Genomic DNA, 16,535 nt, shown 5'->3' with positions numbered 1-16,535 from the left:
GACCAAAGAATGCCTATGAAGAAATATAAAGGGGGAGATATTTTATCTCGTGTGAGGTCGCGTCAAATACCGGAGGGGAATGATGCCCGCGTGATTGCGTGTGTACAGACGAGAGGCGGGGGGGAGGAGGAGGAGGAAGTGGTAAAAATGAAGCTTTTAAAGTTTTGTTACTGCTCACAAAGTTGTTCCCGGTTACCATGGAGTGTGAAAATAAAAGTTTGTTGGGCAGCTGCTGCTCTCTTGGCCCCTATGCAAGTTACACATTTGTGTTTTAATATCTACGTGTCTATTTATTTAGGGCCCATTTATAACATATGCTACAGGCCCCACACGAGCTTCATCCGGTCCTGGAGCCGCCATCTGCCTTCTGACCATCGACTTGTGATATGTAAGATGTGCCTGCCATTCTTCCACTCCGGTGGTGGGTGTACACCCAGGACCCCATTCCAACCGAAGGTAGCCTGGTCTCAGCTGATAAAAGTTGCAAGCGAGAATTTCATCATCGCGTGCGGCTGGGGTTGGCATCGTCCCCCACTCCTCCTGACGTCGAGGGTAAATGGGCGAGGTTTAGGACTGTGACTCATGCAGCTGCAATGGCTGTTTTGCGTACACGGTCCAGACCTCCCCAGAGACCCTGGCTGACAGAGGTGTTCAGGATGGTTGAGAAAAAGCGACAGACCCACTGTCAACGGCTACAGAATCCCACGTCAGAGAATGAGGAGGCTTACCGCAGCCTTCGCTCGGAGGTTCGGAGAGCCGTGAGGCACTGCAAGGATGGGTGGTGGTCGCGGGTTGCTGAGGAGATGGAGTCTGCCTCAGTGGCCCGTGATCACAAATCTCTATTTAACTCCATCAAAAAAGTAACCTGCAGCGCCACACCTATTACCATCAGAGTAAAAACGGTGATCCAATCTCCGACCCCCAGGAACAGGTTTGCAGATTTGCTTAGCATTTCTGTGAGGTCCTGGGGGAGGGATCCCTCAGCCAGGAAAACATCGTGGCACAAAGTGAGGATGACCCTGCTGAGGCTGCGGTGCCTCAAATATTGGAAGAAGTCACCCCCTGTGAGTGGTTGGCTGAGGTGCCATCTGTTGAGGAAGTACTGAAGGCGATCCGGAGTCTGAGACCAGGAAAGGCAGCGGGCAGAGATGATCTCCCAAGCGAAATGCTGAGGGAGGGTGGGGTTTGTGCACAGACTGCCCTATATGACATCATAACAACAGTCTGGACCACTGGACGGGTTCCGCAGGATTGGAAGGATGCCCTGGTGGTCCCCCTTTTTCAGAAGGGGAACCGCACAGACTGTAACAACTACAGGGGCATCTCACTCCTCAGTGTGCCGGGAAAGGTCCTGGCAAGGATTATTCAACATCGACTTGCCAGGCACGCTGAGCAGAGGCTTGCGGAGCCCCAATGCGGTTTCAGGAAAGGGCGGTCCTGCACAGATGCCATATTTTCTGTCCGTCTGCTACAGCAGAGGTGTAGGGAATTCCAACAAGACCTACATCTCTGCTTTATTGACCTGGTCAAGGCCTATGATACCATCAGTAGGCCTGGGCTCTGGGTTGTTCTTCGTGCTTTTGGAGTACCTGACCCTCTGCTCACGATCATTAAGGACCTTCATGATGGTGAGCGGGCCCGGGTAAAACTACGTGGCCGGGAGTCTGAGCCATTCCCTGTTAACCTTGGGGTGCGACAGGGATGTCCTCTGGCTCCCACATTATTTAACATCTATTTTGACCGCGTAGTTCGTGAAGCCTTCAATAGCTGTACCAGGGGAATCTCCATATGGTACAGATTTAATGGGAGGCTGATCGACGCCCAGGTGCGGTCAAGGGATGGCTCCCTATTGCTCAACCACGTCATGTATGCTTATGATTTGGTAATAGCTGCACATTCGGAGGAGGAGTTGGAGACGCTGCTGCTGAGACTGGAGCTTGCCACTAAGAGGTGGGGCCTTACCATCAGCCCTACCAAAACTAAGCACCTGCCTGGGTATTTTGTACGATCGGACACTCCACCCCCACAACTCCCAATCGGTGATGGGGCAGTTGTGGAGAGAGCGGAGAGTTTCCCATACCTGGGCAGTGTGCTTATGACTGGCTCCAGTTTAACAGCAGAGGTCTCACTCCGAATCAGTCGAGCAGCAATATCTTTTCATCGGTTGTGTAACGCTGTGTGGAAGCTATCTGCTCTGTCGCTCCGCACTAAGCTTCAGGTCTTCTCGGCCACGGTCATTCCCTCCCTTCTCTACGCTTGCGAAACGTGGACCCCCCTAATGGAACATCTTCGCCGGTTAGAAACATTTAGGCTGGCCTGCCTACGATCCATCCTGGGTTTAATCAGACTGGATTGTGTGAGGAGCTCACAAATCCTTGAAAGATCTGGGCAAGGTCCCATCGGTGAGCTCCTCCGGCGGGGAAGGCTGCGATGGCTGGGTCATGTAGCCCGCATGCCCAGCCACCACATGCCGAAAGAGCTTTTGTTCGGCCGGATTGAGGGGGATAAGCGGGCGCGGCATGGGCTAGAGAAGAGATGGAGTGATGTGGTACAGGAGGACGTGGAGCTGAGTGGACTTGCCGATGACTGGTACCAGCGGTGTAAAGATCGGCCTCTGTGGAGGAGGCTCATGAAGGACGCTACTGGGCAGTTGGAGGTAGTCACCCTCCACCAACAACGGAGGGCGGAGGAGCGACGCTCAGAACAATGAGCGGAGCGCCGGGTGGCTAAAGCACAGCAGATTGGCACAGTAGGGGGCAAAGGTGGTGCATCAGCCAGTCATCTTAGTCAGTCGACCCGTGGCACCTGGGTCTGCCCCGTGACCTCCTGCCAGCGGGCGTTCTACACTTCACGTGGCCTCAGGGTGCACATAGCCTGGCACAAGCGTCGTGGTGACATCACCGCCACTTAGTGGCGAATGGCGGTTGTTGTTGTTGTTGTGTCACTGTGTGTGTGTCACTGCGTGTGTCGCTGTGTGTGTGTCACTGTGTGTGTGTCACTGTGTCACTGTTACTGTGTCACTGTGTGTCACTGTGTTACTGTCACTGTGTGTGTCACTGTGTGTGTGTCACTGTGTGTGTGACTGTGTGTGTGTCACTGTGCATGGGGAACAGTAGTGTAGCGTCTGCCCTCGCCTGATTGCGTTTACTTTAATTATCTCGCTTAAGTTTAATTTGTCTTCACCCGGCTCGCCACTTTGTAACTTTGTTTTATTGTAAATATTCACGCAGTTTTTATTTTTTTCACCAGGCCAAGCCCGCTTGAGCTGCTATACCGCTCTTGTTATCAGAAGCGACCTGCCCACAACAACACAAGGTGAGGCTTTGTCAACGTGTGTGAATGTTTTGACTTAAAACTTTGGTGACTGCAGGAATTAATATTCTTGGTTCTTTCGGTAAAGTCACGTAGATAGAAAATAAAATAAAATTATAAATTAAATTAAACATTGAAAATGAAGCAAAAAACCCACGACGTTTCGATCTCAACACAAGTGGTCATTATCTTATTGAATTTAATCTGTTGTTTTTATTTTCTGCCTACGTGACTTTACTGAAAGAACCAACAATACGTGCGTCAATGTATCTATCGGTCAAAGACGCTAAGCGCGTGCCGCTGTTGACTCTGAATGTGTGGAGGGGAACACCTTCACCACGGGGAGAGAGAGACAGAGACACGGATAGCCTCGGCTATGTTGATGATCCTCGATTCATTACTTGGTGGAGTGAGGAAGAATTAATGCTGAGCAGATGAAGGTGCCCAGGCATGGTTCTGGTCACACCACCACCTGTTTACTCATACCAGTGTGTGACAGTGTCAAGTTTGTGTTTGAAGTAAAGTCTATTAACTCTGTTGAACACGAAGATATATGAAAACAGTTTATTTTTGTTTTCCTCTGGAAATCTTTATAAGAATGGAAACAGGAGGTGAACACAGCACACACATGCAGCTGAATTCGGAACTGTTCATCCCAGCATTCAAGGACATCTGAGCCTGGATTCACACCTCTAAGTTGCGATTGAACATTAATTTCTGCATAACACAAATAGTATTGTTTTCAACACCCTTTGCTATGTCAGCTGAATTTAGCTCTCATAAATATTCATTTTGTAGTCAGACAGCCGAAATTGTGTGCTTAGAGTTTTGAGTTAACATTCATCTTGGAAGATATGAAGGCTTCCAGGCATATTAATGACATTTTCCCTCTCATTGTGTGCTATAACAGCCCGTGGAGAGAAACCCTTCAGGTGCACTCTGTACGTGAAGGCGTTTGCACGTTCATCAAATCTTATGAATTTGAGAAACTTTTCATTACATCATGAATATATTAATAAGTATAGACGTGTAAGTCACGTGTGCATTCCTCTGTGCCTGACGTGTAGATGGTGTGGATATTCTTTTTTTCTGTCTGCAGCTGACGCTTCCTCTGCAGAATTGGTCTGATGGAGCAAAGGCAGTCAGCACAGCTCGGTACGACAAGTCAACAATGCGACCAGCGTGCATACAGCACGGACCGGACTGGAAATTTGACACGGCACCAGAGAACTCGCACAGGAGAGAAACCCTTCAAATGTACTGTGTGTAACAAGGCATTTGCATGGCCATCAGTTTTTCAGAACCACCAGAGAACACACACGGGAGAGAAACCCTTTAGGTGCACGATGTGCGGGATGGCGTTGGCACAGTCATGTAATCTTGTAACACACCAGAGAACACACACGGGAGAGAAACCCTTCAAGTGCAGTGTTTGTTGGAAGGCGTTTGCACGTTCATCACATCTTGAAGTACACCAGAGAACACACACGAGAGAGAAACCCTTCAAGTGCAGTGTGTGCGTGCAGGCGTTTGCACAGTCATCTGATCTTGTAAAACACCAGAGAACACAGAAGCATCAGAAGATCCACAAGGAGTGCAGTCTGAAATCAGCTTGTGAAAGTCAAAGTGCCACAATGAGCCCATCCCTCATGAAACAAGAACCGGACGAAAATCCCAGCTTGGACACTTTTAAAGGTATCGAGGTGAAATATGAAGAAGTGAAGGTGAAGAGGGAAGAAGTGATGAGCGAATAAGTGAAGGTAAAATGTGAAGATGAAGATTCAACTCCAAAATGGGACCTTCACATCGTAAAGCAGGAGGAGAATTCTGACTGAGGCAGAGTGAGGCAACTCCCAGCAGTTTGTGGAAGTGGAGGTGTGGGTGGACTTGCTCCTAGACAATACAATGTCAAGTGGAGACCCGGTAGATGTGTAAGCCAGAGATGATGTTGCTCCAATAGATGCACCTTTGTCACAGGCCTTTAATGACAAGAATGTGAAGTTGAACACTTTGTGGGCCCGTGGGTTGGGTAGATCTCTAACCAGGAGCAAGAGCCAATAAGCTCCCAAGCATTCACTATGTAATCATAATAATTGCTTTTACATGGTGCTTGCTTAATCGCCTCAGCAACTCAGAGTTTTGTATCTCATCTCAAACGCTCGAAGAGCATCCCCAAGTAGCAGCTGTCCCTGTGTGGCACAAGGTGGTGGCCCTGCACCGGCCTGCATGTGGACAAGAGCCTGTCAGTAGGGGGCGATGGTTGATGTGTCATCTCAGTTGTGTAGTTTGTAAGTAATGTTTAGAATTTGCTACATTTTCACTCAGATGCCAGCATGCAATGGCCTACTCGTTTTGAATGACACAATAGTATGTTTTACATACACCGGCCACGTCAGCGGCTCCGACCTATTAATTAACTCCGCGTTCAAATCCAATAAAATTTGTTTCATACATTTGTGGCGCCAATTGGAAAACATAAACTGGATATCTCAGAATGTTGAAGTCAGCAACCCCCCAAAGTCAAAATCCTGGCTCCGCCCCTGCGCGTGTGGACAGATGGAGGGGAAACTCGCGAATGTTGCGCGATTCTAGTTTATCGATAATGAAACTGTTCCAGTGGGATAAGGCGTTGCTGGAGAGCGTTACGGGATCCATGAGTACGCCCACTCCCTCCCCCCCCCCTTGGTTATCATTTGCAATCGATGCATAACTAGTGCACCACTATACGCTATCATGAACACTACAGCCGACTTAATCGAGACCCAAAACGCACAGAAATTACAGTGATACTCTGATTTAACGTCGCTTCGCAAATTAGGTGGTCACTTTATTAACATCGCCACCCGATTTGCGTCGCCTCAACCCCCACACTCACGTCGCTGACAGAATCACCGTTCGTCCTCTCTCGTTATCCATCGCCTCTCAGCCCCTTCGCCTCCACCACCACCACCTACTACCACCATCACCACTTACTACTACCACCACTACCACCACCACCACCTACTACTACCACTACCACCACCACCATCACACTATCAATCGCTTCGGTATAACGCCGTTTCGATACTCAGGAACGCATCCCTGACGTCCACACACACACAGATAGACACACAGAAAATTACTTTAATAGGCAAGGTTGTCTACAAGTGTAGCGTGAAGTGTATACAGTGCAACGCGGCTCAGTGAAGGGTATGACGGATGCTGCAGGGGCGGCTCCCTAAACAACTTTGTAGGGGTCACCGAACCGCACTGTGAATCCTCAGTGTGCCGAGTGAATGTTTCTAACATTTGGCAAAACGCGGCGTTAACAAGAACGGAGTAAAAAGGAACAACAAGGCCACTTAGTCACTAACCGCATTCAAGTGGTGACGGTCAAAAACAACGGTGCTTCTGCATTGTGGAAATTCACCACATGCGGATGTTGACAAGTGTATAGCAGGGTAGTGAAGTGTAGCGTATCAACGTGTAGCGTTTGTAGTAGTGTAATGTATAGTGTAACGCAGCTCGTAGCGATGGGCATGCTGGATGCCGTGGTGCCCCAAACAAACTTCGTGGGGGTCATCAAACACCCGCAGGACCCGGGGCTGAAACCAGATGGAGTCCGATTTCAGCCGAGGCCACCCCTAGGCTGCGGCTTGAGGCTACTTGCACAAGAATTGATCGGTCCATGGGCACAGCTTGCAATCGACGTTCCAGTGGAGTTGTTCCTTGCATCCGCATTGCTTCTCCACCGTGACTGGGGGGGGGGGGGGACAGCGCGGGGCGAGAGTGCGAAACGAACGCGAGAACCGTCGTCGTTTTGACCGCGAGATTTTTTTCATCGCAATCTTGCGATCACCGTTGACCCCGCCGTCTCCGTGCCGGAGTTGCTTGGGTCGCTGTCCTAGCCCAAGTTTTTGTTTCTATCCTAGCCCAAGTTTTTGTTTCTATCCTAGCCCAAGTTTTTGTTTCTATCCTAGCCCAAGCGCTGTATATGCTGGTCATAGCGAAGTACCGTAGGATATGAAAGTATGTTATCTGCACGATGCGCCCTAATAAAAAAGAACGAAGGCAAGTTTTCCGAGGGACATTACAGTAGTGTAGAATAGTGTAGAGTGGTGTATAGTTGTATAGTGTAGCATGCAGCGTAGTGTATAGTGTGTGATGTATAGTGTAGTCGTGCATTGCAGTGTATAGTGTGCATGCTGAACTTCTTCACACCGTACGTAGCTAACCATGTTCAGGAGGTGCGGGGGAAGGGCAAACACTAAAAGTGCTTCTAAAGAAGAGCTTTAAATCTAAGTACCTTCTAATATCGGAAGAGCATTCCAGACGGCCGCAGAAGCACATCCGAGAGCGCTGCGCAATGATGCAGTGACCACCGCCTTTGTTCGATGGCCGAGCCAAAAAGCCGCTGCTACCAAGATGACCGGAGTTTGTTCCAACAGTTCACGCTCCTGGACGAGATCATTTTTTTTTACCGTGGTTTATTTGTGGAAAGCCGAGTGGCTGAGCGGAATCAAAATGGCTGACTCCGTTTCAGATCACGGGCTCCCAATTCCGTGTTTCGGCCGTCCGTAATTTCAACGATAAATGCTGCTACATTTGAGTTGTACATTTTTGCTCGATACCAGATTAGAAAAATTCAGAAAATGCCCTTTCACTGAAATGTGACACACATGTAGAGAGAGAGACAGCAGAGGTTGTGGGTTCGATGCCGGCCCCTGCTGCTGCATATTTGGAGTCTGCGTCTCATCATCATCACGGTGGCTAGTAGATGTTAACTATTTCGCCTGATATGCAGGGGTCGTGGGTTCAATCCCAACTCTGACAATGACCGCTGCTGTATGTTTGGAGCGTTTCAGATCTGCCTTGTGCTCGCGGATCTGGTCAGAGACGTGACGTTTCGTTTACCCAACGTAACAATTACCACATGTGCAACTTCGTCTGTAGACTCCAGGGTATTGCAGGTCAGGAATGACATCCTTCACAGATGGGATTAGATCACGGATTTTGTGTAATATGAAATAGTTGCCGCTTTTTAATGAATAGTTTTAGTTTATTTTCGGGGAGGGGAGGGGGGGGTGGGTGGGGTGAGGTACGCACCTTGAGAGGTGTCGTATCCTCTGTCACAGCACGTGACACAGCGTCCCTCGGTGGCCCCCTCCGAGGTGACGCTGCACTGTGGCCCCACCGTGCCGGGGACGCCGTGAGTCTCGTTGCGCTCGCAATACTCCGGGCTGGCGTTCACGTGAACCAGGTCGCTCACCGTGGGCGCCTTCAACCGCTCGTTCACCGCCTCCAGATGCCGGCGGGGCCAGCGGGCGGCGCCGCCCCTGCCGCCGTTGGCGCCTCCGGCACCGCCCCCACCGTTGTGGCTCACCAGCTGCACGGCGGAACTTTTGTCGTACTTTTCCTGCAGCAACCATCATCGTCGTCATCAGGGGATGTGGTGGTTGTTGAGTGAATGCGGGGAGCTCCCTTAGCAGTGAGGGACCCCCCCCCGTCTGTAACCCTCCTATGGATTCATCCTCACTCTTGGTTCTTTTGGTAAAGTCACGTAGGTAAAGAAAATAAAAGATGCAAAATTTTTAATCACGACGTTTCGATCATCATCAGGTGTGACAACCACAGCAAGAACATTTTACTGAAGTGGGAGAGAAACCGGAGTCAAGGGGTTTATACTGGCCATGGTGGGGGGGGGGGAGTGGGCGGGGCTGTAGGTGCGGGAGGAGGGGCCAGTGGGGAGAGAGCCACGCATCTACAACGATTGCCGCCAACACGGATGGTGGCACTCGCAACAAAATAGCCGCACTGCCAAGCGCTGACGATGTAATTAACTCTGTAAAATAAACTAGTATCCGGTAAATAAGAGGGAACAACTATGAACTGTTAAATTTTACTTGGTTAATAACACATTTTAATGATTGCTCAGTTTGTATCTGTCCTCTGGGTTGAAGTTATGTCTGTGTTTGTATATCTGGATGGCTTCATGAACAAATCTTTGATGGTAGCCAGACGGCTTGCAGAGCACTTTGGTCTCGGAGAAAACAATATCATGGGAGCCCACGGCGTTGTAGCAGTGATCAGCCACGGCGGAAAAGTTAGTCCTGCCGTGTTTCAAATCTCGCGGATACGGTCTGAGACATGACATTTCGTTTCCCCAATGTAACAATCGAAACAAATGCAACTCAGTTTGTAAACTCCAGGGTATTGCATGTCAGGAATGACATCCTTCACAGATGGGATTAGATCAGGGATTGTGTACTGTACTGAATCGGACCTGGATCTTGTGCTTGTTTTTAAGATTTTGGAAATCTTTTTGGTAACGCCTGCTATGTATGGTGACGTGATGGTTCCCCACCCCCAGCATGCCCAGTATAAACCCCTTGACTCCGGCTTCTTTCCCACTTCAGTAAAATTTCTTGCTGTGGTTGTCACACCTGATGACGATTGCTTGTGTTGCAATCGAAACGTCGTGATTTAAAAAAAAAAAAAAAAATGTCTTTACCTCCGTGACTTTACCGAAAGATCCTTGCGGTCATGAAACTTCAAATCTAGAAGGCTTCATCCTCGTCACTCCCACCCCACACTCACCTCCTCTGGGTGCAGTCTCATCACCTGCAGCCGTGAGCTCACCTTCAGAAAGTTCCCAACGCTGCGAAAGTCGGCGAGCTGCTGCCAGCAGATTTTCACCATGCAGGTGCCAAATAACATGTGGCACTTGCAGCCCATGTACGCCAGATTGTACACCACCTGCAGCACCACCACCACCACCACCGTCATCATCGTCACCACCACCACCACACTCACCGCCACCATCATAATCGCCATTACCAACCGCCGTTCGCTAACAAGTGGCGGTGACGTCACGATGGCACCTGTGCCTGCGTCCGGGGATGGAATTCCTTTCCAGCTCAGACCCAGCGTGCCCTTCGCCACAAACATCACCTCTTGCTGTGTGTAACGGCTCTCTCGCTGCTCCAGCAGTTCAACTGCTGGGTTATGTTTTTTCGCCCTAAAGACGACCGCTTTGTGGTGTTGCGATCAAAACGGCGTGGACGTTTTATTATTTCTACCTCCGTGATGACTTTACCGAAAGAACCCAAAGGGGTGTGGATTCCTGCAGTCGCGAAAGCTTCAAATCAAGATTCATGCATAACAATAATCTTAAATGTAAGAACTGTATCCTGCGACCAGACGTTATTGTACTTGAAACATAAACCGGTAAAATTTTGATTTAAAGCTTTCGTGATTGCAGGGATTCAGATTCTTGGTTCTTTCGGTAAAGTCACGTAGAAGGGAAACAATGAAATAATAAATAAATATATAAACAAAAAATTTCTCACGATGTTTCGACTGCAACACAAGCAATCATCAGGTGTGAAAACCACAGCAAGAAAATTTGAAAAAAGTTGTTTTTTTTCTTCAAATTCTGATGATGATTGTTTGTGTTGCAGTCGAAATGTCGTGAGAATTTTAATGTTCATATTTTTATTTTGTATTATTTTATTGTTTCCCTTTTACGTGACTTCACTGAAAGAACCAAGAATATAACCGGTGAAAGTTAAAGCGAGAATCATTGCATCAATCACGATTGGTAATACAACCCGAGCCGACGAAGCCGAACCTAATTTGCATTGATCGCATAAAATAACTTTTTTCCATTACATTTGTTTTTTTAATGACAATACACACACATGCACAACCCACCCGTTCACCCACTCACCAGCCGGCCGGCCTCGTTGTTGTGCAAATTCATCGCCAAAGACTCCCCTCCTTGCCCGCTGCCACGATTGCGATCGCCCGCATCCACGGGCGATCGCAATCGACGTCGTCTCCGGAGCCGCCCCGCCGAGCACCCGGCGGTAGCTTCATGGTGTGGGGAACGACCCAGGAGCAACCGCCCTGCAGGACCCCCTGGCGGCAGGCGCGCGCCACTGCGTGGGCCACTCCGGCGGCGGTGACGGCGGAGACGAACGCGGCCTCGCGCGAGCCTGGGGAGACTCCCGGGGGGGCGTCGTACGTGAAGCCCGCCCCGTCAGCTGGAAACGGTGCGGCCAGACCGGTGTGGGAAGGGGTTTTGGGGGAGAACACGCCAAGCAGGTGGTAGGGAAAACGTCGCCTATTTAGAGACAGACCCCTCTCACGGGATTTGCCTGGGGACCGAACAATGGGCTCCGCGGCCCTGCGAAAGGAGAGCCCCCGAATCGGCGGCGTGGGGGTGCGCAGCTCAGAAGCGGCAGCAGCACGAGCGGCTGGGGAGAGCTCCCACCCTCAAGGACCGACACGAGTGGGGACCAGGGGGATCGTCGCCGCGGGTAGGAGCCAAACGCCGTCTCCAACTCCGCGGAATAGATCTCGGGACAGGGAAACGATCAGGTGACGGGTGTTACGATTGCTGCGTTTATAGCGGCCGACCTGGGGAGCGAACCAGGGCCGGTGGGACGTCCGGGACCCCCAAGAGGCGTGCCAGGAGCGTCAAGAGCAGTGAAGCGAGCGAGCCGCAGCCTGGCACTGGCCCAGAGCGAAGGCGGTTGTCATCGGGTTAACGGGGTGGCCGCTTGGGCCGCCCGTGGACATCTCCCGCTGCCCGAGGACGGGAACTCTGCGAAGCAGAATCGCGTAGGGGAGGGGGAAACCCCTGGAGGAGGAACACGGGAACTCCGAAGCAGAGTCGCGTAGGGGAGGGAGGTGGGCGACCCCCCCCTTTCCCCCCCCCAAAAAAGCTTCTGTGTGCGTGTCTCGGGGAACTGGTCGGGGACCTTAAGTGCGAGTGGATGTGGCGGGCTCGCTCTGACCCCTCACCCGACTTGGCCACGGGGTCCAGCGTGTCCTCCGCGCCAGGCACGGTGCAGTTCCACCGTTTGCCCTGGAACTGGTGCCGGCACTCGGACAGCGCCAGGTGGACGCCCTCGGCCACGTGCTCCATGTGGTCCCGGTGCCGCAGGCATATTCTGCGCTGTGCGGGGGACAGCCCCGGCACCCAAATGCACAGCGGCCGATACTCGGAGGGGTCAAAGTTGGGGGCCCACAGTGCGAGCGACCTGCAGAGGGATGGGGGCGGAAGTCACGGTGGACCGGGGATGTTGACTACCTCGCCTGGTACGCAGGCAGTTGTGGGTTCGATCCCAACCCCTTAAAAAATGCCTGCTGCTGCATGTACGTTTTGAGTTTGCATGTCTCTCCCCGTGGTTGCGTGGATTTATCTCCAGGTCCCTCTGGTTTTAGAATCAACGTCTTGGAGTGATTTGGCTGCTGCTATAAATCACCACGTGATGATGATATCGGCCACTTGCTTGAGCTATAAAGTGCGATAGCCAGGCCTCTCCTGAAAAAGTGCTACATGATAAAAAGTTAAATAGAGCAAATATCTGTGGAATTTCTACAGGTTTGTAAATTTGAATATTACGCGATGTACACACACACACACACGAGTTATTCTTCTCTGAAGTTGTGTAGTGACACAGCGCCGACCGCTGTCCAGCGGCGGCAACTGCTGTGGACAGCGAGTGCACTCACGCCGTCGAGAGTCTACACACGGCCGCTGCGTGCCGGCAGGGCGGAGGAACCGGGGCAAGGGTCATGGAAGACCTCACAGGGAGGGAGGCCCCTGGAACCCTCTGGTTGGTTTGAGAAGGGAGGTGAGGCCAGGGACGGGGCCAGGGCGGGGCAAGGGGCAATATAAAAGCAGCGGTGAGAGCGCTCCGGGCTGCCGGTACTGGGAATGGACTCTTCTTCTCATTGTCGCCTTCACCGGTAATTGTGCGGCCGGACAGCGGTTGGTCGTCTCGGTCGACGCAACGCGGTTCAGGGTCGTGTCTGGGCCGCGGCTGTACGGCAGCGTGGTCGAGAGAGAGGCCGGAGTTGGTGTAACGGAAATAAGAGACGGTGCCTCCTGCGACTGCATCGTCTCCGACTATGCGTGTGCGTGCCGCACGCCGGAGGAGGATGCTACATGGGCGCAGGATGGGAAACAAGCGATTGTCTTTTAGCGCGCAAGACCCCGGCCGAGCCAAGTGGCTCTTTCCTCAGCGGCGACCTGGCGATCATCACGCTGACACTTACAGCAGTAGGCAAACACTCTCAACGTGTGCTTCTAAATGTGGAGGGAATAATCGGAGGACCCCGGAATAAAAATTCTTAAGACGACCACGGGGAAAACATAGCAACTCCAAATATACGGCATGTGTCAAGGTCGCGATTGAACCCACGACCTCCTGCATAACAGCCGAGGTCGTCAACATCTCCTAGCCGCCATGGTGCCCCAATATACCGCGCTAGATACTGTATATGTGATGTATATACACGCACACGATAAAAAAAAATCCCGTACAACAACCGTATGGGGTGTGCAAAATAGAGGCAAGGTAAGAAGGTTGCTCAAATCGACGTCGAAACTTGTGAGCTCTCATCGCAGCAGTGAGGACGAAGACAGCAGCGGTGGCGGCGGCTTGCGGTCACCACAAAGAGGCGCTGGCGACTGCCCACAGCTGTGCCAAGGCGCAGAGCCCCAGCGGGAACCAGCCCACACGTCGCAGGGGACCCATCGCAATCCTCGTGGTCAGCGGCGCTGCGCAGAAGAGAAGCGGCCCGGTGGTGACGATGTTAACTCCCTCGCCTGGTACGCAAGAGGTCGTGGGTTAGACCCTGACGATGCCCGCTGCCGTATGTTTTGAGTTTTCACGTCTCGCTCATCATCATCATCACCACGGTGGCTGGGAGATGATCGAACCCACGACCGCTTGCGTACCAGGCCAGGGAGTTAACATCTCCTAGCCACCGTGATCGTGACCAACTCGACTGCCGTCACTCTGGTGGGCTCTGCAGCCGACCAACCTCATAACCACGTCGTGCAGTGAATGTATCCAGTCGGGTAGAGACCCCTCCTGCCTGCAACACCGGCAATGTGTTACACACACAAAGTGTTATACACACACAGACAAAGTGTTATACCCAATGTTACACACACAAAGTGTTACACACAATGTTACACACACAAAGTGTTATACACACACAAAGTGTTATACACACACAGACAAAGTGTTATACACACACACAAAGTGTTATATACACACACACAAAGTGTTATACACACACAAAGTGTTATATACACACACACACAAAGTGTTATATATACACACACAGAAAGTGTTATACACACATTGACAATGTGTTATATACCAGGTGGGGGGGCTTAAAAAAAAAACCTCTCAGTTCTCAAACAATCCGTCTTAACCCTGCAAATCCCAAACGGTCTGCATGGCTGTGCTGCTGCGGCCGTTTCATCTGCTTGTGGGATTTGCGAGAGAGTCTGAGATGGGGTTTGGGAGGGGTTGGTGTCAGAAGGCATGCGGAAGAATGAACGGAAGAGGGAGGAGGAGGAAGAGGAGTGACCCGTTTAAAGGTCACAGAGGTAAGGGTCAACGAGAGGGCTGCGTGCAGTCAGTCGGTAAATCCCCTGCGGTGTCTCAATCTTTGCGATGTAAAATGGAAAAGTAACATTTATTTTTTGTATCTGTGACGTTCCAAAACGCTCGCTCAGATTGCGACGGCAGGGATGAGGACGCATTTTGCAAGTGACCCATCACTGCAATTCTGCATCATATGAGTGTGCAACATGAGTGTTGTTGTTTTTTTAAATCTGTAATTGTGGAATGCTGTGATGTTGTCTGCTGCCCAAGTCATTGAACATTTTTTCTTAGCTCTGGGGCTTTTCTCCTGGATGGTAAAACATTTTTGGACTCCTCCGATTACATTTGTGGGATTTTATTCAAATGTCTTGCCCGTTTCATACTGGATGATGTTTTTTGTTTGTGTCCAAACTGCTCATCCAGAGGCGTCTCATTCTCAGCCAGGGGTGAGGGTGGGAAAGATGATTTCCTTTATTGGTGGCCAATTAATTCTCAAACCCCGTAAGTGGTAGGCGAGCACACACGAGCACACGCCTTGCAAGCCTCGACAGTGCATGAAGGAGCCCTTGGTGCAGAGCGATTGCACTTTACTCAGATTGAAAGCAGTGTAAATGACCACGTGATCGTAATTTTTATTGTTTCATCAAACACAACGATGACGATCAAGTACGTTCAACGCATTCGTATATAAAGTCACATTTGAGAGGAGTTTTAATAAAATGCAATGTAGTCATCGTTGGGGCTGCGCTTTAGTCTATTACGGCATGATAATGTGTTTATATATAATGTAATAACTCTGTGCAGAATATTGTTAAATCATTGTTAATAGAGTGAAACATCCGATTGCCAAATATAACCTTGTAAGATGATACCCCACACACACACATCTTTGTCGCATTTATTTTATTAAAATTACATTTTCTCGATAGCATTGGATTTTCATAGAACAGAACGACTTTTGAAGAAATTCTATGTCAAGTCAAATTAGTATTTCTAAAGGCAGGCACATGCAAAATACGTTAACATGAATATTTTTTACATTTTTTTAATTAAATATCTCAATGTTTCAGCACATGTCTTACCGACACTAATATATGGTTACATTTCACCGCGTTCACATTTGTAAACGTATAACCAGATGCCATCCAGCACCGTTCGTGAGCGTTGTTAATAATAAACAAAATGTGATTAGGTTAATACACAGTACAGTTAATGTCCTTTTTAAAGAGGGCGCTTTGTAAGAACATCGACTTGCAGAGTGAGCAGCACACACAACGGATGAAGGCCTCCCTCCCCCATGTTGTGTCAGTCAGAGGTTGTTTGACCATACTTCACCACGCTGGTCAGTGCTTGTTCATAAACGTGGGGAGGTGAAACAGGCGTGCTTCAGATATCACCCTCTAAAGATAAAAACTTTAGAGTTTGATTTCAAGCTTTCGTGACTGCAGGGATTCACATTCTTGGTAATGATTGCTTCTTGTGTTGCAGTCGAAATGTCGTGAGAATTTTATTGTTTTATATTTGTATTATTTTATTGTTTCCCTTCTACGTGGTGACTTTACCGAAAGAACCAAGAATATAAACTTTAGAGTTCTTACCAGGCAAGGCCCACAGAGCTAGAGATGTTTTTGTTCACAAGCGACGTGGCTATCACAAATAACTGTACTTGCTTATCAACCAGTTATGTGTTACTTATTTATTGGATATTTACTTTTGTTACTTGTTTACCGTTTAAAGTTCACTCGTTTGCGGTTAGTTTGTCGTCTTTGTGCACGTTATGATGTTAACAATTGACAGTGGAATGTATTACAAATGTAAACTTCGTATTAG

The 16,535-nt window shown here is 49.9% G+C and overlaps 1 protein-coding gene across 1 annotated transcript; it reads right to left on the bottom strand.

The window, feature by feature from the left end:
- Nucleotides 1-6,417: 6,417 nt before the first annotated feature.
- Nucleotides 6,418-10,077, bottom strand: LOC142912145 (protein Wnt-5(I)-like). The gene is made up of 3 exons (XM_076060462.1): nt 9,931-10,077; nt 8,398-8,707; nt 6,418-7,048 (listed from the first exon to the last, which is right to left on the bottom strand). Exons 1-3 carry the CDS (start codon nt 10,075-10,077, stop codon nt 6,954-6,956), a joined length of 552 nt encoding a protein of 183 aa, XP_075916577.1. The 3' UTR covers nt 6,418-6,953.
- Between the last annotated feature and the right edge of the window lie 6,458 nt (nt 10,078-16,535).

This window comes from Petromyzon marinus, unplaced genomic scaffold, assembly GCF_048934315.1.
Source record: "Petromyzon marinus isolate PM22_M1 ecotype Great Lakes invasive population unplaced genomic scaffold, UKy_Petmar_22M1.pri1.0 PM_G_Scaffold_19, whole genome shotgun sequence".
Taxonomy (NCBI): Eukaryota; Metazoa; Chordata; class Hyperoartia; order Petromyzontiformes; family Petromyzontidae; genus Petromyzon; species Petromyzon marinus.
This window is presented reverse-complemented; position numbering and strand designations above follow the sequence as displayed.